The sequence below is a fragment of the Solanum stenotomum genome, chromosome 11 (genome assembly GCF_019186545.1).
Source record: "Solanum stenotomum isolate F172 chromosome 11, ASM1918654v1, whole genome shotgun sequence".
Taxonomy (NCBI): Eukaryota; Viridiplantae; Streptophyta; class Magnoliopsida; order Solanales; family Solanaceae; genus Solanum; species Solanum stenotomum.
Genome location: NC_064292.1, coordinates 15,315,961 through 15,339,752, shown reverse-complemented (window position 1 = coordinate 15,339,752; position 23,792 = coordinate 15,315,961). Strand labels below are relative to the sequence as shown.

Genomic DNA, 23,792 nt, shown 5'->3' with positions numbered 1-23,792 from the left:
TTTTACACTTAATCGTATTCTTTTTCAATTTCATTGTTCATATATTTATTCTTGCTTATAATTATTAGTCTTCGACTAGACATATATAATTGTATTTATTCTCCCTTTGTGCCTTTTATCAATAAAGCCCACGCTTTACTTGCGCTTTGCTCGTAAAGCCCCAACGGACCTTAGAGCTTTTTTGCACTTTTTGCTCTTGATAATAATAATGTATCTTGAGGGTTCATTATATTTACTTAATATATAAGAAATAATGTCTTTTACTATAGGTCCTCAACCCAGCTCATAAGACCAGGCTGATTCTTTCTTAGGACCAAGCACCTAAACACATGTTGAGGGTAGGTGGGCGAAAGACAGACCCAAGGTCTTTATGTACTACAAACCATGTAAAGTTGTATAGTTCCAATTTTTTTGAGAGTTTAATTGCCATAGAGGTAAGAGCTTCATATATTTTAGAAGGTCTTTAACAGATTTTTAGGATTAAACCATAGTGGTGGAAACCTGTGAATTCATATGGATCAACCAATTTTCATAGACCTGAAACTTAGAAAGATCAGATGGAACTTATGTGCAATTATCACATTGCTCTTCATACTCCACCGAATCCGGCTTCACATGAAGTTCCACGCTCATAAAAACAATTTTTGCTAAGAAATTGATTGGCATTTTTCTCATAAGAAGATACTGTCATAAAATATTATCATAAAGTCATATAATCCTCTCATACATACATTCACCAAATTACTTTTAATTCCTACAACTAGTTATATATGTAGCAAGTTTGATAAATACAATTCAGATGCACCATTATTGTACTCCTATTTTAATACATGTGTATCACTGTTTAAGTTTGTTGAATACAGCAGGGTAGCGGGCATGCAGCCCAGAACATCTAGCAACATAGCATACTATGGGTACATCCCAACATTAACCCCCCAATAGCTTGAAGGCCTAATCAAACTATGGATTCACTTATTCTTTCCCACGTATCTCATTTCTCAAAAAAGCAATACCTAAAGCAACAAGAGTTCCAGCATCTTATAAAAAAGCAGTGCTCTATGACAAAATTAACCGCTTGTAAGTTCACATTCAGAAACTTAACTCAGACCTGTCGAAGTTGTCGCCTGATGACCACCCATTTTGTCTTTCTTTCAGAAGATTGAGGGCGCAAAGAACCCAAAAGGGAAAGAAGCTTCAAAATGGGAACAAGAGATCAATACATGCTCCAAAGTGAGTTCAGAGACACAATAAGCTAGGCCACTCGACATGGCACTTCGATTCAATACCTCTGCAACTTTTTGTCTGTGCTCTGGTCTGATTCCAGCCCAAGTCCAAATTGCATCCAAAAGATCCGCATGATTCAAATGAACATCACATGATTCAGATTGAAAGTAATGAAGGATAATGTCCATCGTGGCCTGTGATTAAAGGGAAACTAAGTAGAATACAGACTGTACTTGTATTAAATGCTAGCTAGAATGAAGTGCAAGACAAGGGCAGATCAGGGAAAGTAAAGGATCTTGGTGACAAAGCAGTACCCATCAAGTGACTCAACATAGCAATATCAACCATGAAAATGTAGGAAATATCTTTACACCATCTCTGGTTAGGAATTTGGGATTCTTTGTCATCAGAAAAAATGAATCTTCTGAGGCTTTGGAAATGAGTATAAGAAATTGGTCATGTTTCACAAGATTGAGACAAACAACACAAATGCTAAGATGAGTGTCTTACCTTAATTATCTCTGCTTCAGTTAGAGCCATTTCCCCTCCAATAATATCAAAATCCCCCTACAGGTAAGTTAATAACAAACTATAAAATTATGAGCTAAAATATCATCATTTCTCTATTCAGTCAAAGGAAACTGCTGAACGAAGTTAAAACCTGCAGATACCGGTTTGGGGGTGAATGACCAATCGCTCGCCTGTATACGTATGCTATTTCATAGCGTTTAAAGAATGACCTCTGAGGAGGATATGATTTAAAATATGTAAGTAGATGCTTAACTTTAACCACAAAAGATATTCTAAATTTCCATTATTCTTTTCAAATTTGAATGTCCAATATGAACACGTTGATGGAAACTAAAAAAGTTTCATATCAAAATGATGGACTCCCTCCATCAGAAACTGAGGTTTTTTCACTTGGCACCGGTATGACGATAAGAGTTCAAGATGTGTACCACTTATTGTTAACCAAGGGAACATGTAGGGCATATTAATAACTTTCACTTATTTAAAAAATAACTGTGCAAGTGTACCAACAATAACTAAACCTTGATCCCGACTAGATGATTTCACCTATATGGCTACTTCGCTTCCAAAAGTATGAGACTTTACGGAAAAGATAGGAAAAAAGAAAATGCTTCCACAATTTATAAGAGAACCGAACATAAGCAAGAGAAGTTATGAATATGGAATACAATTCTATAAATAGAGATCTGTCAATGAGCTGATGACTTACCCGATTGGCAACGATCCATTTCACTAAAGGCAGTCGAAGTTCATGGCAAAGCTCAACCATGTCTCCTCCATGAGTCAAAAGCTTAACAGAGTTCCTTTCTCGACTGAATTAGCAGAGAGAAATTGAGAAAGAGAGAAGCAAATGTCAACCCATAAAATTAAAAATATAAAAAAGAAGGGTAAAATTATATTAAGTTAATGAGCAGGAAAACAGTGAAATGGACACCTATTTGGCAGTGGACATTCACCCAGCATTCGCACGGGTATAATCTCCAAATGCTTTGCACAATGTCGTCTGAAAACTTCTGTGGCAATCTCGATGACATGATCACGACTCTCAGTCTGTAGATCAGTGAACAGAATACACGAGGTATCCCTTCCAGACACCTTCGAACTTTCAAGATTTGTGTTATGGCCTTTTGTGTTTAAAGTATCTTCATTGAAAACGGCATTTACAATTTTATCATAAACACCAGTGTCATCTGAAGTGTGAATTGTCCTAAGAATATCTGCAAGTACAGGAAAAGAAATTTACGCAAAGAAGAAAGCAACACTGTTAAACAAAATAGAGTTTAACCTAGCTCATAGTCTATACAGAAACAATTATGGGTCACACTTAAAAGAAAAAGAAGAGAGTGAAAGCTGGAAATATGGGAAACCTAGACTTCATCCAAGTATATGATCCACTCGTAATACTAACGCCATTTATACCTTTTGAAGTTATCACCGTCTATCATCACCCATTTATGCCTTTGTAGTTTGTATCATCTTTGTCCTCTGTTTCCATGCCCATCAATAAAATCACTTTTCAAGAAAATACGAGACATCTATGTCATAAAAGTAAAGAGATTTATTCATTTTTAAGGGGATACGGGATTGGATTGAATAATAAAATAGAATCCTGGGTCGCGAACAATGATTTGATTGAGGATGAATAATCCATCCCTAAATCTACGGGTAAACGACATTCTCATCCTAGATGGTGAGAGACTATGACGGACGAGATGTTTGATTGACATGCGAGTGGTACTTGGGAGCTTATTCCAATTCTTTCATGTAAATCTATTGTCAGTATTTGTTGGTTTTATGAAGTCAAAGCTGGTCCGAATGGTCAAGTTGATAGGCTTAAGGCTCAACTTGTTGCCAAGGGCTACACTCAGATATTCAGGCTTCATGATAGTGATACTTTCTCTCCCGTGGCTAAAATGTCATATGTCTGTCTTTTTCTATCCATGGTTGTTGTCCGTCATTGGCCTCTTTATCAGTTGGTTATTGAGAATGTTTATCTCCACAGTCACCTTGAAAATGAAGTTAATATGGAGCAACCACCGAGTTTGGCTGCTTTGGGAAAGTCAATGAGCCTTTTAAGTTGATTGTGTCGGTCACTCTATGGTCTGAAACAGTATCCTTGAGGCCTGGTTTGGGAAGTTCAGCACAATAATTCAGGAGTTGACATGACTCCTTGTGATGCTGATCACTCAATGTTTTATTAGCTTTCTGCTCCAAATTTGTGTATTTATTTGGTGGTCTATGCCGACGTTATTGATATCACTGACAATAATCAGGATGGTATCACTAATTTGAAGCAACATCTCTTTCAACACTTCAAGATTAAAGATCTCAGCCGACTGAACTATTTTGTCCAAATCAGGCATTGTTATTTCACAATGAAAGTATGTCTTAAGACACATTTCTTGAGGAAACATGAATGACAGGATGTAGATCCATTGACACTTCTATGGATCCAAAGGCTAAACACTTACAAGGACAGGAGTCACTTAGTGATCCTAGAATATATAAGAAGCCGGCAAGTAAGTTGAATTATCTCACAATGACTAGACCTGACATTTCTTTTCCCATGGGCCATGAGTGTTGTAAATCAATTCATAGATTCTCCCTGTAATAGTCATTGGGATGCAGTTGTCCACATTCTACGACATATAAAGTGAGCTCCACGAAAAGGGACTCTACAGGGATCAAGGTCATGAGCAGATCGTTGGATATACAGACATTGATTGGGCAAGATCACCTTCTGATAAATGTTCTATATCTCGATATTGTGCTTTAGTAAGAGGTAAATTGATGTCATGGAAGAATAAGAAACAAAATGGGGTTGCTCGATCTAGCGGGCAAGTAGAATATCCAGCAATGGTTAGCAACTTGTGAGCTAGTCTCGGTCAAACAGTTGCTCAGAGAATTGAAATTTGGGGTAACTGACAAATGGAACTTATGTGTAATAATCAAGCGGCCTTTCATATTGCGTCAAATCCGGCATTTCATGAGAGGATAAAGATTGAAATAAGCCTATTTTTCTCCAAATTTGACCAGTGAATTGAACAGTGATCAAGTTTTTCATTTCATAAAGTAAAAATGTGGTTCTAACCTTTAAACCTTTCGAGGTACATTATTGAATGTAAATGAAATGTGAAGCAAAAATATTCTTAGGAGATACTATTTAAAAATTGTGACATCAAATGATCAGCTGACAAATATTTCCGTCAAGTCCCTCACTAGTCCTCATTTTAGTTACATCGTTAACAAGCTTGGTACATATGACTTATATGGACTGACTTGAGGGTGTGTGTTAGTATATTAATATATATAGTGTTTGATCTGGAAAATGATAATGTATACAGTGTCCCACATGGAAAAGGATTACTCAGTATTGTGTAGAATATAACTACAAATAAGGTTCAGTGTAATGATGTAGATACACATCTTAATAATATTTTCCCCATGTCTTTACTTCTCACAGTGTATATGGTGTGTGCTAATCCTTGTGCAGATGGGAGGAGTGGAGTGAAAAAGTGAAAGAAAATTGAAAATTTTGAAACTAAGTGAAAAAATGGCCATAGAAATTCTGAGGTGACACTGATGTGTCATCTACATCAGCACGTTTCAGAAACACGCGATGTTCAAGAAGTTTAAGAAAGTAGTTTTGGCATCTGAATGAAACCCCATGGGGAACCGGAATGACAAAACGATACAAGTAGACGTGTCTATTATTCAAATATATAAAACTGTCCACAAAGTGTAACTGGTCATGCATTATCCTAATAGCTTTACAGGCCAAATCTCAAATAGATTGAATAGCAGAACACACATAGAGATATACAATAATGAATAGGACTTGTGTTCCCCTTCTCATGTTCATGTGTTATTTAAGCAATGTAAAAATACTTAATATCACCCATTGTTTAGCTCAATGAGCTTAAGACCATCTCCGACCCCCCTCTATTTTATTCTCTATATTTGGAGAGTAAAATAGACAATACCCTCTCCAACCACACTCTATTTTAGACTCTACTCTCTATTTATAGAAAGGGTGAATAGTAGTTCTCCAAATTTAGAGAACTACTATTCATACTCTCTATTTCACTTTTTGATTATTTTATTATTATTTCTATTATATAATATTCGTAATTAACATATTATAAATCATATAAGACCATTAATTAAATCCTTAATATTCATAAATTATTTTTTAATTTTATATAACATTTTAAAAAATATATTATTTTTTATATACTACTTTCATATCGAAATAATAATATTTCAATTTTTTTAAATTTTCGTCACACAAAATATATAATTTAAAATTATAAATCCCTCCGTCCCATTTTATATGAGTTATTTTGACTTGCTGCGGAGTAAGAAAGAAATGAAGACTTTTGAAACTAGTGGTCAAAATAAGTGATAGATATTTGTGTAGTTGTAAATCACTTCATTATGGGTAAAATGGGCATTGTAAAGTTAAATTGTTACATAATATAGAAATGTGTCATTCTTTTTGGAATTGACTAAAAAGGAAAGTAAGTCATATAAATTGGGATAAGGGAGTATTATTTTCTACTATGAAGAATGCACAAAATTTAAATGATAAGATGAAATTTTAATTTAAAAATACAATACATAACATAATAATTAAGGAAAAATGCTCATTTTGAGCTCCGTAATGCATTATTAGAGCATTTATGGGAGCAACGTAATAATTTTGAATGTTGAGTATTTATGTAATGTTTATGTAATTGTATTTCATTAATGATTTCATTTTTTGAATTGTCATAAATATGTATAATATATAATATTTGCTTGCAATTTATGTTATTTAGAAATTTAGAATAAAATAATTTTATATTAAATAAAAATTTGAAAAGAATAAAATTTTATATTACATGAAGATTATATAGGGTGATTATTTGAAAAAAAAGAAGAAAAGATTTATATTATGAAATAAGAAAATAAAAGTGAAATAGAAATAATAATATAATATCGATGAGAGAGAAGAAGATTCCTTTTTAGAGAGTAAAATAGAGAACTGGATTGGAGTTGGTTGTCCTGATCTCTATATTTGGAGAGTAAATAGAGAATAGGGTTTTAGAGAGTAAAATAGAGAACTAGGTTGGAGTTGGTTGTCTTGATCTCTATATTTGGAGAGTAAATAGAGAATAGGGTTGGAGATGCCCTAAGTCTATCAAAAATTAGATATTATTTGTCTTCCAAAACTCTCGTCGTCTTCACACCTACTTTACGGACAATCTCCAATCATTTCTTTTGTTATCACTCCTTAGATCAGTGTACTTAGAAAAAGCAAGCTGGGGGATACACTCTACAAAAGAGCATTTTTTGAGTTTTGCTTATTTGATGCCGATTAAATATGCAACAACACACAACCATAGCATAATTCCTCTATTGCTTTGTTTTATCTCATATCAGATGTCAACTGTGAACTTATCTACTTAGAAGGAAGTCATAGAGGAGGAAATAAGAGTCAAAGAAAGCTATATCAACTACTTACTATCCAGCATCTCATACTCCATTCGAGGAGGAAAGGCATTTTGAAGAAGTTCGTCGGCTGATGGACGGTCTGATGGACTTGGAGACATTAAGCGCCTTAAACAGGATGCCTGCTCTGGAAATTCAGCAGCCCATGCAGGAGGAACCTCTCCTTTTTGTTTTAAATCAGAAAGAACGATATGTCGCTCCATTGCAGTGTCAAAAGGATGCCACAACTCAAAGAAAACAACTCCTAAACTGTACATATCAGCCTGAGGACTATGGAGTCAGAAGCAAACTAGTATCCAAGCAGGCTTTTTGTTAAGATCAAGCAAAACTTGCTCAAAGAAAAAAAATCTGACCTTCTCATTAATCTTTGGCCACATTTGCTCTATTTCAGGTGCAGTATAGAAATATGTACCAACTTGACCAGTGCCATCAACAGAAACTCCTATCATCTCGGAAGCATCCACATCCTGGTCCAGCTGCTCTAGTTTCAAGAATTTGGCTGAAATTTCAAAGAGTAAATACACCATATGTTTCAATTCAGATTCCTGCAACCAAGCAAAATAGAAGGACTACCAGGAATACCAGATATTTGTAGGACACTAGAGCAAATCGCAGTAACTGTAGATTGGTTGAACAGGGTAAAAGTTGTTGGTTCATTCAGAAAATACCCCAGAATATAAATTAATACAATAAAGGCATGGTCAATTTGTCTTACATACTGAACATAAAAGACACCCTATATACATGGGAAAAGATACCAGGACACTATAGAAAATTTCATTCCATGTCCAGACATGGATTTTCGAATTAGTGGAAAAGTTAGTGGTATCTCTCAGTGATCAAAAGTAGCTTTACATCCAATTATAATCTCATGTGAGAGTCTGTATTAAGTGCAAAACTCGCATGCCTTATATTCTGAACAAATTTCAGATTTTCCTCTTGGGATCTGAGAAAAAGTAACCAGAATCAAAGACATGTCATATTTGCATATAAGGTTCTAGCAGAGCTTTTGGCTACTTCCTATTGGACAGAAAGAGTTTCACAAGGGAAGAGATTTTTTCGAAGTCAATCTTAGATGTAATTGTAAAAGTTCTTTCACAGAAATGATATGATTGTAAGAATATTATCTGGCACCAATATGACGTGATAACACATTATATTATTTGTTGCTTGGCAATAAAAATATATCCACTTAATTTTTGTATCAATCTCTGATTCTAATGAAAAGATTTAGGGAATTCCTTTTGCTTCTTGATTAAAGAGCACAGATGCTTGAACATCGTCGTATAAATCATGAAGCAAAAGATAAATTCCTGGTGAAACCAAAAAAGAAATACTTTTACAAGTTAAGAATATGAAGCAAATGCTTACCAAGACCAAAATCCCCGATTTTAATGTCGTTGCGAGCGTCAAAAAATATATTATTAGGTGTCAAGTCCCGATGAATAATGCCTTGTCCATGGATATGTGTCAAGCCTTCTACAATTTGTCGGAACAAATGCCATGCAAGTTCCCTGTCTAAATGACTATATGATTCAAACATTTGGCGGAGAGTCCTTCAAAAACATACATGAAGTCAGTTACTTCTGGCTGGGAAGAAAGGAATGACAGAAAGAGGAGAGAGAGAAATGTAGAGTAATGGTTATTTCCTCTATTTAGTAAGGAGAAAACAAGGGAGAAAGAGAACTCATGGAATTCTATGATTCAAACATCTAACTGAACTCCAAATGGAAATCTAAACATAGATTTGGGCTCGTGGGGTTATGGGTAACCAAATTTCAAATTTGTTTCGGGGTTTGACTGAGTTAAGTTAGGGTTGACTTTGACTTTGATTGAGTCTTAAATTATGGAATTGAGTTCAATGGCATTTTGATACCATTGAGTATTCTGTTTTTTTAAGAAAGCTAACAGTAGTATTGTAAAATCTCCAGTGGTTTGGGATTGGGACTTCCATGTTGGAAGTCTCAAGTTCGAAACCCCCTGCCAGCGAAAGCAAGGGGTTTGCCTTCTGGGTTGAGCTCGTTGCACCGGACTTGCCTAGTGCGGGTTACCTCTCCTGTATGGTTTGCAAGCTATTGCATAGGAGCGGAGGTTTTACCCTGTGCACACCCAAAGGGTAGCGATTGCAGGTTTTCCTTGTCATCAAAAAAATAAATCTCCAGAGCAACAATATTTACAGTTCAAAAAGCAAAACAAAAGTGATCCTTAATCTTCTTACAGGGATTCGATAATGTCTAATAAAGATTCTGCTACTTCCGCGATGTCTTCTTTACACCAAAACTAAAACAAAAGAAACAATTCATGTTGATTTTCTGGATCAGGCTACTACTTTCTTCAAAACATCTTAAGTTCCTTCCCTTCCAAATTGTCCACCAAATACATGCAGGTACAGCTCCCCATCATATTTTCTGCTACACAGTTCCTCCCATGTTGGTCCAACCAGATAGCAATTCTCCAGTGTCTTTGGGATAAGCCATATGATCCCTTTCATACCTAAGAGCAATTTCTATAGTTGATCCGTGACTTTGCAGTGTAAAAATAAATGGTTGGTGTTCTCTGCATCCTTTTCACTAACATTTTGAGCAAAGTTGCAAACCCCTCCTTCTCAAGTTATCTTGGGTTAGATATGCATCTTTAACCACCAGCCACAAGAAACAATCCACCTCGTATGGTATTTTGACCTTCCAAATGTGCTTCCAAGGCCAGATGATTTGTTGTCCAGTGTCACTTAGAGCTATGATGTTAATAATTACATTATGATTGGAAGAAGAATATAGTGGATCCAATCATCATATAATGACTACTTGTTAATCATTAATGATGATTGGATGAAGTAAAGATTGCAAAAGTAACAAGTTTCAGCCAAATGACGTAAGGATTGAAAATTAGAAGAGAAACACTAAGGCGATGTGCACGTTTGGCACTAGAAAGGCGCCAGTTGCCTGAACCAGGGAAAACCCGCAAACCCGATATGCACGCTTGGAGCAGGCATAGGGCCAATGTCAGGAATTTTTGGAGTAAAATGCATCCAATGTCGAGGGGAAGCGCCAAGAAAGGCCAGGAAGTCTGGAAATGTCATTTATTTTGCACGGCCTGGGGCTCTTCCAATTCGATTTTGGATTGACTTAGGACGTGTCTTACACCTATAAATACACTCTAAACACGAGCTCTGAGAAACTTTTGATGCTAGGAGAGCAAGGAACAGCCGTGGAGCTTCATTGTTCATATTTTCTTCCGTCAAACTAGTTATTTTATGTTTCCTTGGATGAATTTTCGTTTTGCTACCATGTCTATGTGGAGCTAAACTTCACGTTCAGGGTTGTGGTTCTTTCATGATCATTGTTATTAAGATTGATTTTGGTTGATTAATTTATCGTAATTGAGTTATTTTTTCTCTTTTGATCTTAATTATTTGATCACCAATTGAACACTATCCATGACTCATTAGAACTTGAGAAAGGGAATTGTGAGCACAATAAGAGTGCATAGAGCTTGTTCATGAACATACGCATCGGGGAATTGTTTGTAGTTTGAGGATAGAATATACCCTTTAGAATTGAATGTGTTCTGCTATTTTTTGACAACCATGGAAATATAGGCATTAGAGTAGTTTGAACAGACTTCTACGCGATTCAGAAGATACTCATAAGTTGATAATAACATGCTGGAACAACCTCTTTCTCAAATATTCAATGGTATACATGGTTGTTATCCAAGATACTGACGGATACAATTATCATATGAAGTCAACTAGATTGAGAATGAAAGATGCGAGTAACTAGTTTGAGTTTGCTAGGCTCATTGTTGATAACTTTTTGGAGGTGGCCAGCATAGCCCTTAATGTTGTGGAATACAAATTACCAAGTAATGGTGTCTGTTAGAGAGAGCACACTTTTATTATTTAATTGTATTATCAACACGCCCTCTCACGTGCGGGACTAATTCTTTTTCATGAGCCATGCATGTGGAAATTCTTTTTGAAATAGGTGACAGTGAGATTTGATCTCAAGACCTTTGTATGCTCTGATACCAAGTTGAAGTGTGTAACCATCTCATCTAAAAGCTTAAGCTGTTAGAGAGAAAACTTTTACTATTTAATTGTATTATCAACAGTAACCTTAGAGGAACTGTGAACATGGGAGAATGGGAGCAGAGTCAGTTCTTTGCAGAATCTGATAATTCTCTGCCTTTAAGTTGTAACTTTTATTTCTTTCCCAGATTTGTTTGTAGCATTTGTCCATTCTCTTGCTTTAAGATGTAACTTATTTCAATTTTCCCAGGTTTGTTGTGATACTAACGAGCATGACACTTGTGAGACCAACTTTATCTTCTTTATGAAAAATAGATCTCTAGTGGTTGCACGTACTATAGGCAAAAAAAGGCAGAGCTTAGCTAAAATGAGGAAGTCACTTGCTCTATTCAAGAAACAATAAGAATCCCAGAGAAAGGATATGAAAAGGCAGGAGATATAATTAAATCCTGCAAATGGAAGACAAGCAACACCATCTAAGTTAAAGAAAATAAGAGAAGGCGATGAGTACTGGAAGATTAGATGAAAATTCAAAAGAAAAACAAATGATTTGAAGGATTAAGGAAGATTATGAAGTAAAAACAGTACGCGTAGGCTCTCCCAGTTTTTTCTTAGTTTAACTCGGGTAGGCTCTTGATTCTCATCCCTTTAACTTTTTTTGGCTGATTTTAAGATAAGCGGATCTTTCCTTTAGAAAAGAAAGGAAATGGGAAGGGGATGCAGAAAATCTAATAGATAAGAAAGGAAAGAAAGAACCTTGGGCAGTATTCCATTTGGATATATAGGTAAGTCGACTCAAGCTTATTCTCCTGTCCAAGATGGTCCGACACACTCCCATCCACATAGGTGAAACTAGAGCTTACTACTGTTCTGGAACCACAGCTGGAATCATCACAGGAGACAGTGATGCCTGTTTCAAACCATGCCTGAAATGTTTGAGTAATAGATCATTTAAACATCATAGGAGCCATTGACATCGAACAATGGATTCCAAATGCTTGCACAAGATGAATTCTTTTATATCAGATACCTGGTAATAACGAACAATGTGTTGATGCTGCAACCGGGAAAGTGTGGCAACTTCCCTGAATAAATGAAAGGAGAAACTTCTTGAAATAACACAATGTCAAGTATTTAGCGAAAAAAAAAAATTGATTTTGGTATTCAGTAAAAGGAACTCTGCAACAAGCAGTTTCTACTGACATATAGAGCATGTGATGGACAATGATAAATACAGACAATGGCTAACATGAAACATCAAAGAGGATTATGTGAACATGCAGAAGGAATAAGATACAAAATAAGAACAAGAATCATATCAGAAGGTAATGTGGGTACTACCACATGCTTATTCATGATCACGAAACCATCTCATCAATAATCCCTTGGGAAATGGAAATTCATAAGAAAATCCGCATAGGGCTCATTGCTTATATTGCACAGTTAATACACCAAGAAGCACAAAAGCTTTTTCTTTTTTTCCTCTCACCTACCAAGTCACAGCCAAAGTATCAAATTAATCATGAAGAGACTCTGTAACAAACCTTGCTTGGCAAGTATAACGGAAACAAATGAAAAGTTGTAGGAACACTAGATTGTACGAAAAAAGAGAAGAAAGATATGGAAGAGAGTGTGCCTGTGTGTGTGTAAACATGAAACTGAAGATATAACCAAGATGGAAAAAGAAAATCAGCATAGCAGGAGCCATGTAGGTTATAGGAGGAACAGTCCCAGAAATGTTAAATTAGATAAGGCCAACTAGCTTCCAAGTACAAGCACTGCTGAGCTGCGTAAGAACAAAAGCAGACTAATCTATCTTCTATCTATATCTATCTATCTATCTATCTATACTATCTTAAAGGCATGAACTCCCTAACTTGAATGTTAAATTACTAAAACACCCCAACTTAAAACACCAAATTAGTATATCTTGTATATTTTATATTGTATTACATTTATTTATTTATTTATATTATAAAATATATTAAAAGCGGACACGTTTTCATATTGAAGGGTTGTGACTTTTTTGAAAGGTCGTAACCTTTTCAAAAAGTTGTGACTTTTTCGATAAGTTGTGACTTTTATGTAGGGTTGTGCCTTTTCTGATTAGGAACAATAAGCACTTATACATACTACCCTTTATTGTTTATAAATAGAGGGGTTCCCTCACATTTTTAAACTACGAATTCCCTAAGTTTTCTATTCTTCTTCTTCAAACACACAATTTAGTACATCTTCTATATTTCATATCATATTATATTTATTTATTATATATTTATATTATATTAAAAGAAGACACCTTTTCACATTAAGGAGTTGTGACTTTTCCAAAGGATTTTCATTTTTCCAAAGAGTTGTGACTTTTTCGATGAGTTTTGACCTTTCTGAAGGGCTGTGACTTTTCTAAAGGTTTATGACTTTTTTGAGAACATGTTCATACTAACTACAAATTTTCTAAGTTTTCTATTCTTCTTAAAACACCCAATTTAGTACATATTCTATATTTCATACTATATTTATTTATATTATAAAATATATTTAAATAAGACAAATTTTCACATTGAAGGATTGTGACTTTTCTGAAGGGTTGTGACTTTTTTAAAAGGTTGTGACTTTTCTGATGTATTCTGATTTTTTCAAAGGGTTGTGAATTTTCCAAAGGGTTGTGCCTTTCATGATAAGTCATAATAAGCACATATTCATACTATTCTTTGTTTTCTATAAACAGAGGGGTTCCCTCACATTTTTAAACTACGAATTTCCTATTCTTCTTCTTAAAACACCCAATTTAGCACATCTTTTATATATATATATATATATATATTAAAAGCAGGCATCTTTTCACATTGAAGGTTGTGACTTCTAAGGAGTTGTGACTTTTTCGAAGGGTTGTGATTTTTTTAAAGAGTTATGACTTTTCCGAGTTGTGACCTTTCTGAAGGGTTGTGACTTCTCCGAATGATTGTGATTTTTCTTAACACATGTTCATACTACCATTTGTTGGCTATAAATAGAGGGGTTCTCTCACAGAAATATCTAAGTTTTCTATTCTTCCTCTTCTTAAAACACCCAATTTTGCACATATTCTATATTTCATACTATATTTATTTATATATATATTATATTATAACATATATTAAAAGAAAACATGTTTTCACATTGAAGGAATGTGACTTTTTCCAAGAGTTGTGACTTTTCTGAAGGGTTCTGACTTTTCTGACGGGTTTTAACTTTTTCGAAGAGTTATGATTTTTTCAAAAAACTTTGACTTTTCTGAAGGGTTGTTACTTTTACAAAGAGTTGTGTCTTTTCCGAAGGCTTGTAACTTTTCAGAAAAGTTGTGACTTTTTCGAAGGGTTGAGGCTTTTCCTAAGAGTTATGACTTTTCCGAAGAGTTATGACTTTTCCAAAGAGTTATGACTTTTCCAATGAGTTGTGATCTAGCTAAAGGGTTGGGACTTCTCTGAGGCACACTAATCACATGTTCATCCTATTCTATGTTGGTTACAAATAGAGGGATTCTCTCACATTTTTAAACTACAAATTTTCTAAGTTTTCTATTTTTCTTCTTCTTCTTAGAACACTAAATTCAATCATATTCTATATTGCATATTACATTTTTTATTTATATTATATATATTATATTAAACGAAGACACCTTTTCACATTGAAGGGTTATGACTTTTCCAAAAGATTGTGACATTTTTAAAGAGTTGTGACTTTTTTGAAGGATTGTCACTTTTCGAAGAGTTGTGACTTTTTCTATGAATTGTGACATTTCTGAAGGGTCGTGACTTTTCTGATAAGGCACAATAAGCATATGTTCATTCTACTCTTTGTTGGCTATAAATAAAGGGTGCCCTCACATTTTTAAACTACGAATTTTCTAACTTTTCTATTCTTCTTCTAAAAACACCAAATTTAGTACATATACTATATTTCATATTAGATTATATTTATTTATTTATATATTATATTATATTACATTAAAAACAGACACCTTTTTACATTGAAGGATTGTGACTTTTCCAAAGGGTTATAACTTGTGACATTTCCAAAAGATTGTGACTTTTTTGATAAGGCGTAATTAGCACATGTTTGTACTACCCTTTTGGCCATAAATTCAAGGGTTTCCTCACATTTTTAAACTATGAATTTGCTCAGATTTCTATTCTTATTCAAGTGTTATTTGTAGTTGTTCAGTGAGTTAAAAGTTCAGTGGAATTGGAACACCCCCTAACTTGAATGTTAAATTAATATAGTACTCAAACTGAAGACACTCAATTTATTATACTTTTATATTATATATTTATATTTATATTTATTTATATTGTACTAAAAGTTGGAACTCCAATAATACAACAATAACTAAGCAATGAATTATAGGGGAGGGAGGAGAAGGTATATTTAATAGGTGTAATTAAGAGATTGTAAGTCTCTTTTTTATTTTTACATATCACAATTGATTTTAAAATGAGAAAACTGTCAAAAAGAAGGAAATGTAATTGGAGGTTATAGAAAACTATCACGTCACCTTATCTATATCTAAGTTTTATATTATATTTAATATTATAAATAGAATAAATATAAATGTTATTGGGATATTGATTTCACAAATTTCAATATGGACACACTTAGTAATCATAAGAAAGTTTACATCAATTATTCATATAAACTTATACTTTTTATCTCATTTATAATTGTTTACTTAAATAATTGGTTTAATAATATTGACATTATTTTAAAAATAATGTACTACATGATTTGATATTCACGTGCAATGCACGTGTATCAAAACTAGTATAAAAGAAAACAGACAGTCAAGAAGTAAGTGATTGACACCTATAAAGCTCACTTAACCTACCTAAAACCAAGCATTGGGGGATGCTCCCAAACAACCGATACCATCATATATAAACCATTCATGTGATCGATAGCTAAGAAGTGAGATACTAAAACTTGGAGCCTACAAGCCTTTCACCTCCAGTAAGTTCTTTCAAAGAATTTCTTAATATTTTATTCAAATTGTCTATTTAAAAAAGCTAATTTATGATTTTTTTTATGACAAGGGAAATCCGCAGCCGCTACCCTTTGGGTGCGCACAACTAATTTATGATGTCATATATAAAATATTTAATTAGTTTGTTATAATCTATGTAAAATATGTATAAAACAATACTATACGTAGGACTCAAATTTTCCTCATTTGTGAGAATGACTCACCTCTTTATGTAATATTTTTATAGATTGACCATGCTAGTTGAATATTGAAAGTTTTCCATCAAGTCTTTATGCTCGGAAGGATATGAAGTAACTGGAGATCGAACCCTCTAATTTTGTTCCCTTCAAAATGCATATTTCCAAGTAATTGATGAAATGCACAAAAATATTTTTCAAGTGTTTGGTGACCTTTTGCAAATTGTATGTGGGGACAAGCATGTGCTTGCATTGCTTAGTTATGAATATTATCAAATGATATGTTGACTATGCAAATTACATTCTTTAGACTACTTTATGTTTTTCTGACGTTAATTTGATTTCGAAAGTGATTTTTTACATTTGTACACATGTTTATAAATAATTTAAAATGCTTATGTGTAAACAAAAGGTGTTATGCTAAATGAATGTTGGACGGCCCAAAGCCTTATAAAATTATGTTTTTTCAGGAGATACTATAGGTATCTAAGTTAGGTGTTCGCCTTCTGTTGAAGGACACTTTCATCCCCGAATCTGCTATGGCTGTTATTTTGATTTTCCATTCATAAAATTGTAATATTTGAATTGAAAGGAATGCTGGAAAATGAGCTTCAAAGCTTGAACTTCCACTTTCAGTAGTCAGTAGAAGCGTGGATGGCACCAGTCCTGATTTTTCTTAAAGCTTGTTAGTTATGAAAATTTCCCAAAGTTTTCTACTTATGGTTGAAGTCTGGCAAGAACTTGTGGCTGGCAATCCAATGTGCATATTACATCAGAACCTTTAAAGGACTATCAAAAGAATGAGTGTTTGGACTTTGGTCAAGACAGACATTTGGAGATACATATGAGGAGCCTAAGAGGGTGGAGAAACAGATTGCTGATTTGGAAATGGCTCTGATATCCAATAATTTTCTTGGTCAAACGGCTGCCTTGAATGAGGCTAAGGCCAAATATGTTCACTTCCTGAAGTTGCAAGATTCAGTCCTCAGACAGAAGGCTAAGGCAAGTTGGCTGAAGGATGGTGACAAAAAAGAAGGAAACAGATCGGGTGTGTGGGGTTTTGTTATTAAATTCGGGTTTAGATCTTGTGGTAGGTTGGATCTTTAGATAGATGTGGGTGGGTCATTTGATTTGATATTTGGTTAACGAAGGGCATTTTTAACCAAATCCAATATATCAGGGGCAGTTTTTGGGATTTTCCATTTTATTTTAAATCGTCAGTTAGGCTTTAGAGCATTTTCAGGCCAAAAAAAGGGCAAGGGCATTTTTGGCTCAATAGGTGAACAGAGGACATTTTTATACCAAACCCAATAGATCCAAGGCAGTTTTGGCCCTTTTCGGTAATTTAAAAAAGCAGTTGTAAAGTAATTAATCAAAAGTTAATCAATTTCCACTAACTGAAAAATTGATTATCTACTAAAATAGTTTTTGTTCCTAACATAAACAGCAGTTCAATTATAATAACGATAACATAAATACCAGTTCAATTATAATAACGATTTAATCAGAATTACTGATCAAATCAGGTAAAAAAAAAACTCAAAACAAGCCGTAAGTATAACAATTGCATTTGTAGAAAGGAATAAGCATGTAAACGAGCAATGACAATAACAAAGATGAAGCACAGTACTAACTTTCCAGCACCAAGGTTTAACATTGAATGCTAGTTAGTTTTCTGCACAAAAAGTCAGACTAATTTCAACAGAAAAAACGTCGGATACAGACCTCACTATATGGTCATTTAAAGGCAAAATCTTGTCCTTTAATCGAATCTTCTTCATGGCATATTGCCTCCCATCAAGCTTATTCTTGCATAGCACAACGTGACCAAACCCACCCTGACCTAGAATGTAAATAATGAGGAGAACATTTTTATACCAGCACAAGTACGCACATGAAAGAATTGAATAGTTATTACGCATTTCAAACCAAGCAGCCTCAGAACTTTGAGTGTGCAACAACGCTGTGAATGATATTGTTAACTAAATCAAGTTATCCCAAACTCAACTCATTGCAGGCCACTATCTTTTGGTCCAGGTCTAAGCCTATTCCATTTGATATGATAAATGGGTATGAAATGCCAAAAGGGACCTCATTCCCAAGTTTATTAAAAAAAAGTATTGTTGCAGAGACAAACTATTATTGGTGAAGCTTAACCAATCCTCTATACAAGGATGAATGCGCTTCTAAATCAAGGAAAAAGCAGACTACCAACATTCTGTTTTAGAATTACAAAAGAAACTGTACAACCCAGTCATGTATCCATCATTTAGTAGTGTCGAAAAAAAGGGTCTCTATGTAATAATGTAGATACAACAATCCAATAATATTTTTATCCTATATTTCTCACAACACAATTAAAGGAGGAAGATGAAAAGATTTCCGTTTCCAAAACTTTTCAAGTATCAAGAACTATTGATTTTTAAGACCTTTTAATAAAGGACCATGTTAGTCTTGCAATGCATAAGGTAATTTATTGAGAATGTATTCAACTCTTTTGGGATTCACAAATAGATATTATGACATAGTAATTTGGCAGTTATAGATCCTTCTTCCAAAACAAGATAGTAGTAGTGTGTGTGTGTATATATATATATATATATATATAGGGGGAGACAACAGGGTGAAGGTTGGGGAAGAAATGAATAGAAAGTCAACGATTATTTCGATCAACTTCTAAAATTACTAGATGGATCAATCGTTGGATACTATTTCGTGAAGACATTCTTTATTTCTTTTTAATATTTTATTTATTAAATGAGTTGTATGGATGGTTTTTGATGTGTGTTCTCAGAAGGCACACTCATGCAATAAATTGAATGTGCCAATTAAGAAGAAATGGAGAGGGAAAGTGGATACATGCAAAAAGAAAAAAAAAGAGGTAGAACCTCATATGACTAGAAGCAGTGGCGTAGTCAGGAATTTCACGAAGGGTGTTCATATTTTGAATCAATAAATATAATGCTTAGGTTTATCGAAAATTTATAAATCAAACTACTCAATACAAGTAAATTTTATTTTTTTTGAAATGGGTGCACCGAAATTTTTTTAAATCAAACTACACAATATTTAACTTTAATTATCATTAAAAAGAACACAAAAACTATTCATATTTAATTTTAAATGAAGAGAACGTACATAGCCAAAAAAAATTACAGAGAAATTGACCTAGAATTGAATCACTTTTAGGTTTTACACTTTCATCGGCCTCCATCAATGACAACACTAACAACAAGACACATAGAATGGAGAGTAGAACCAAAACATTATTCATGAGAGCTTTTTAGCTAACGATTTTGGTAAAATTGTTGAGAGCTTTGAGAATTTGCTTATAATTAACTTCAAATGAAACATTTGCTTTTAAGTTTTGGTTTTTTTTTTTTAAGAAAAAGTCAAAGATACGGGGAATCCAATTGGACATTGTGATTTTGATTTTTAAAAGGAAAAAAGTGGACTGGCTATACAACCTTATAATTATAAGAATAGAACCTAAAAAAATTGCAACTGCGGATCGAACCCGCGTCAAGCCCGCTCGTTTGCTGGCGATTGATAGCAATTTCTGAACACCCTCAACCACTAGGCTACCTCACCTAATCTTGTCCAGGGTGTTCAAAACGTAGTATATGTCCATCTAGAATAAGATTTTTATCTATATACATGGTACAATTTTTCGTCAAAGGGTGTTTGCCTGACCACCCTTAGAAGTTAGAACAATGTAGCTCCACCTCTAACTAGAAGAAATCTTCAGACACAATTTGACCTTCTGAGAATGAGACTGATGGTGATTATGGAAGTATAACATGGAGAGAACCTCCATTAGAGTTAGAGGAATCGATGTAGATATATGGATGGACATTTCTCTAACAGAAATAGTAGGCTTAGGACTTTGAGTCTGCTTATCATATGTTAAGATTGGAGAAGTGATAAAAGCAAGAAAACTAAGAGGTAAAAAGTGTTATCATTATCCAATGTTTTCTCTTGCCTTATGATTTTTATCAGTATTATTTTGCATTTTTATGCAAGTATGTTTGCTTAGTGCTTTAGCAATCAGTAGTATGTTCATATGCTTGTAGCGTTCTTTAACCCTTCCTAATACTTTCTGAATAATTTCAATTATCAGCTGCAACAGAAGGAGATTGAAGAGACAGACAGTGATACAAGCGAAAAGGTTTTGTGGTATCATCCAACGGACATATCATCTCACACAGATATTTTTGTTACAGAAAGGCATTAAATTATTGTCCATTCATAACTGTAATGTACTAATGTTCCTCACATTGAAGATATTGTTGAATGTTCTTAGAGCTGTGCAGGCTTCTCTTTACAAATTGTTTCACAAAGAAGTCTCAAAGTCAATGAAGAAGTAAAATATTGTTACGGGCGATGAGAATATAAGTCAACATGTTGTATCTATTCTGTCTGGACTCTGGACTTTTAAAACAAATACAAACCATATAACTAAATTGCAATATGGCATCTCCAAGGACTTCTGTGGGGCAGGATTTCTTCTTTCTCAACCTAGGACTAGAACTCATCAATTTCGGGAAATTACTTTTTATTATATAATATAATAACTAATATCTATGTCACTTTTAAAATTTTATAATCAGTGGTATAACGTCCATACACAAGGCAGTGTGCCCAGAGACTAATTAAATAATAAAAGTGCTGGCGAGTTGTTAGCTAGGATAGATCAACAAACTGGTTTTACAATCTAACCTCTAGAACATTTCTTATCATACTTGTAAGTTAGCATAACAATTAACTTGCCTATTTGGCATAACATGAGTTCCTTGTCTCCATATAACTTCTGTTACTGAGCTCCTATTCTTATTCTCAGAAAGTGTTTTTTTCTCTACTGCACAAAGTTGACAGTGGTTACGTTTTCCGCACACTTGGTTAGTCTTCAGATTTAAATAACTACTCTCATGTCATTCTAGCAATAGGCTTCCCTCATATAAAATGCAACACAATGCATACTAGGATGTCTATTAGGCATTTTTTATTGAAGACATCAATTGTAGAATGAGACTGCAGCTGTGCAGCAAATCGAATAAATATTTAAAGAAGATAAACAAGGGGAAATCACATGAGCGGGATTCTGAAAAAAAAAATACTCACCTAGGGGTTGGAGCTCCTCAAAGTCATTTAAATATCGTGAGTTTTGAGGAGGTGAAGAATTCTGCCCTTCGAATTCAGATGAAGCTTTCCAAAATTGTGACAGCTTTGATGACACCTTTTTAATTCATTCGTTTGAAATTATTATTACTGTCAATCACATGGGCGTACAACTGAAGCAGAAAAAAGCCACTCAAGAAAAGAACAATAAACCCTTACCTTATATGCTTGAAAAATATTATCAAAAGTCCCATCAAAGATTGAAGGTTTGGTTGCCAGATCTTGTACACGTTTGGAGACAATCTAAAAGATAAAATCATTTGCAGAGGCATCCATTTTTTCTATCAGATCTAATTGAGGTAGTAATGACCTAGTGACACAAAATTAAATGAGGAACAAAAAGTAAGCATAGAATAATAACAAAGAACTAGATTAAGATGATCATACACCAAGGTCAAAGAGCTCTGATGTTATTTCTGGCAAAGCATCGGATAGTGGTCCTTTAGGGCCGCAGGCAAGCCGAAGCAAGTGTGCCTTCAGAAGCAATGTTTAGAGCATTGTTATAGTTTATGTTGAAAGACTTCATAAAAAGCGGAAGACAGCTCAGGAAGAGAAGTTTAAACCAGGATCTTTTCATACTCTACCAAACCAAGAGTCAAATGTACTACCTATATTCCATTCTGTCCTGTTATCTTCCAAACCAAAACCATAAAATAACTAAAGATGCTTTAGTTTTGTTTCCAGCTTTCAAAAATTCTCACCTGTACTATCAAAAGAATGCTAAGTAACTATTTAGAGGGAAGTACCAGAATGAGGTCTTTTTCTAGGGTGTTGGGTAAATGGTCATGAACCAGAGATCCAGAGGTCACCAGTTCTGAAGGTTCAGGTTCAGTTTCCCGCTGAGCATCACCACAGTCTGATAGATTCCCTTCCAGAAAAATATTCTGTAAGACAGTCAGATGTTAGAGGGAAGATCCTTCAAGATGAACAAAATCTCCCTAACGTCAGCAATAGATTGAGCTAGCCCATAAAAATAAAATAGCTAGAAATGGATATTAGTACATTGATATCAAGAGATAGAAAAAGGAAAAAAGACTAATATGTCGGTGGTTTGAGCTGATTCTGTACAATCCTGAAAAAAACTACTCTGTCACTAATATGGATGAAATTTTCCATTTCAAAAATGAAACTTCTTTTATTAATTTTACCTTGCACATGACATGGTCTTCGATTGATTCATCCGTATGACTTTTACTCAAATCACTACAACATTTACTTTCGCCTTCACTCTCCTCTTCAAGAGCATCTAATTTCATTTCAGCTTTACGCAAAGATTCTTGCTTAGCTGCTTGATTCAATGCTGGCTTCACAATTTGGTCAATTTTCTTCGGCTGATTGTCATATTCATGGTTGAGACCTGCTGATACATGCCACGACTCACCTGAGCCACTAAAAAGATCGACAAAGCCATATACAAATGGTCCACCAAAAGAACAGGTATCACCGGATGAAACTGTCCCATCCTTATACGTCAATTGGCTGGTAATATCTGCCGTCTGGCATGAAACCTAAAACAAATAAAATGCACTTGGTCAAATTCCAAGTATCTCTAGGATAATGGTATCAACCTTTTACGCATAATGAATTTCCAACTACAACGGAGTTGCATCAATAGGACCATTAGCTTATACAGCTAAAACAAACAGGAGAGAAGCTATGTTGCTTCCCATGCTCCTCTACTTTGGAGCAGTTATTAAAGGAATGCTGAAAGCAAGAAAGCTCACAGATCCATGCAGACGTTCCTGTGGAACAATTTCAGACAAGAATTCTTGAGCAGCTTCAACCAAATTGTAGATCATTACACGCCCTTCTCGAGTATTAGAACTGGCCTGGATAGTTTAAAAGTTATCAGTGAGGTTCGTGCTCTGAAAGGTAAAACCGTTAAAAAGCATTCCAGGTCCATCGAGACTTTAACCACTATTGAAGTGTGAGTTTTAGTTAACAAAGGCGCAACAAAGAAAAATTTCAAATACATAGGTAATGCAAGAAAAAAGTAACATCTTCATTCACAAGGATTTCCTTAACAACAAATATATCATTTTGCCAATCATATGTAATGTTTAGTACCGCTCTAATGAAGATAGAACGTATGGGCAATACGGCGCACACTTTAGTACCTTGCCTACACTGAAGCACAGCC

General features: G+C 34.4%; 2 protein-coding genes across 3 annotated transcripts in view; one reads left to right on the top strand and one right to left on the bottom strand.

Annotated features, from left to right (window-relative positions):
- The window catches only part of LOC125845586 (probable E3 ubiquitin-protein ligase BAH1-like 1), a 253,315-nt gene that overhangs the window by 146,281 nt on the left and 83,242 nt on the right, over nucleotides 1-23,792 (top strand). The window lies entirely within an intron of this gene.
- Nucleotides 1-23,792, bottom strand: part of LOC125845568 (eIF-2-alpha kinase GCN2) — a 55,214-nt gene that overhangs the window by 25,197 nt on the left and 6,225 nt on the right. The window contains exons 5-22 of the mRNA XM_049525102.1: nucleotides 23,377-23,481; nucleotides 22,801-23,160; nucleotides 22,399-22,536; nucleotides 22,040-22,126; nucleotides 21,812-21,895; nucleotides 21,596-21,710; nucleotides 18,200-18,317; nucleotides 12,309-12,363; nucleotides 12,035-12,204; nucleotides 8,620-8,804; nucleotides 7,602-7,747; nucleotides 7,262-7,511; nucleotides 2,690-2,972; nucleotides 2,465-2,567; nucleotides 1,886-1,966; nucleotides 1,735-1,791; nucleotides 1,287-1,418; nucleotides 1,109-1,192 (exon numbers count right to left, since the gene is read on the bottom strand). Of these exons, the coding sequence (XP_049381059.1) occupies nucleotides 1,109-1,192; nucleotides 1,287-1,418; nucleotides 1,735-1,791; nucleotides 1,886-1,966; nucleotides 2,465-2,567; nucleotides 2,690-2,972; nucleotides 7,262-7,511; nucleotides 7,602-7,747; nucleotides 8,620-8,804; nucleotides 12,035-12,204; nucleotides 12,309-12,363; nucleotides 18,200-18,317; nucleotides 21,596-21,710; nucleotides 21,812-21,895; nucleotides 22,040-22,126; nucleotides 22,399-22,536; nucleotides 22,801-23,160; nucleotides 23,377-23,481 (2,553 nt within the window). The remainder of the gene's footprint in view (nucleotides 1-1,108; nucleotides 1,193-1,286; nucleotides 1,419-1,734; nucleotides 1,792-1,885; nucleotides 1,967-2,464; nucleotides 2,568-2,689; nucleotides 2,973-7,261; nucleotides 7,512-7,601; nucleotides 7,748-8,619; nucleotides 8,805-12,034; nucleotides 12,205-12,308; nucleotides 12,364-18,199; nucleotides 18,318-21,595; nucleotides 21,711-21,811; nucleotides 21,896-22,039; nucleotides 22,127-22,398; nucleotides 22,537-22,800; nucleotides 23,161-23,376; nucleotides 23,482-23,792) is intronic.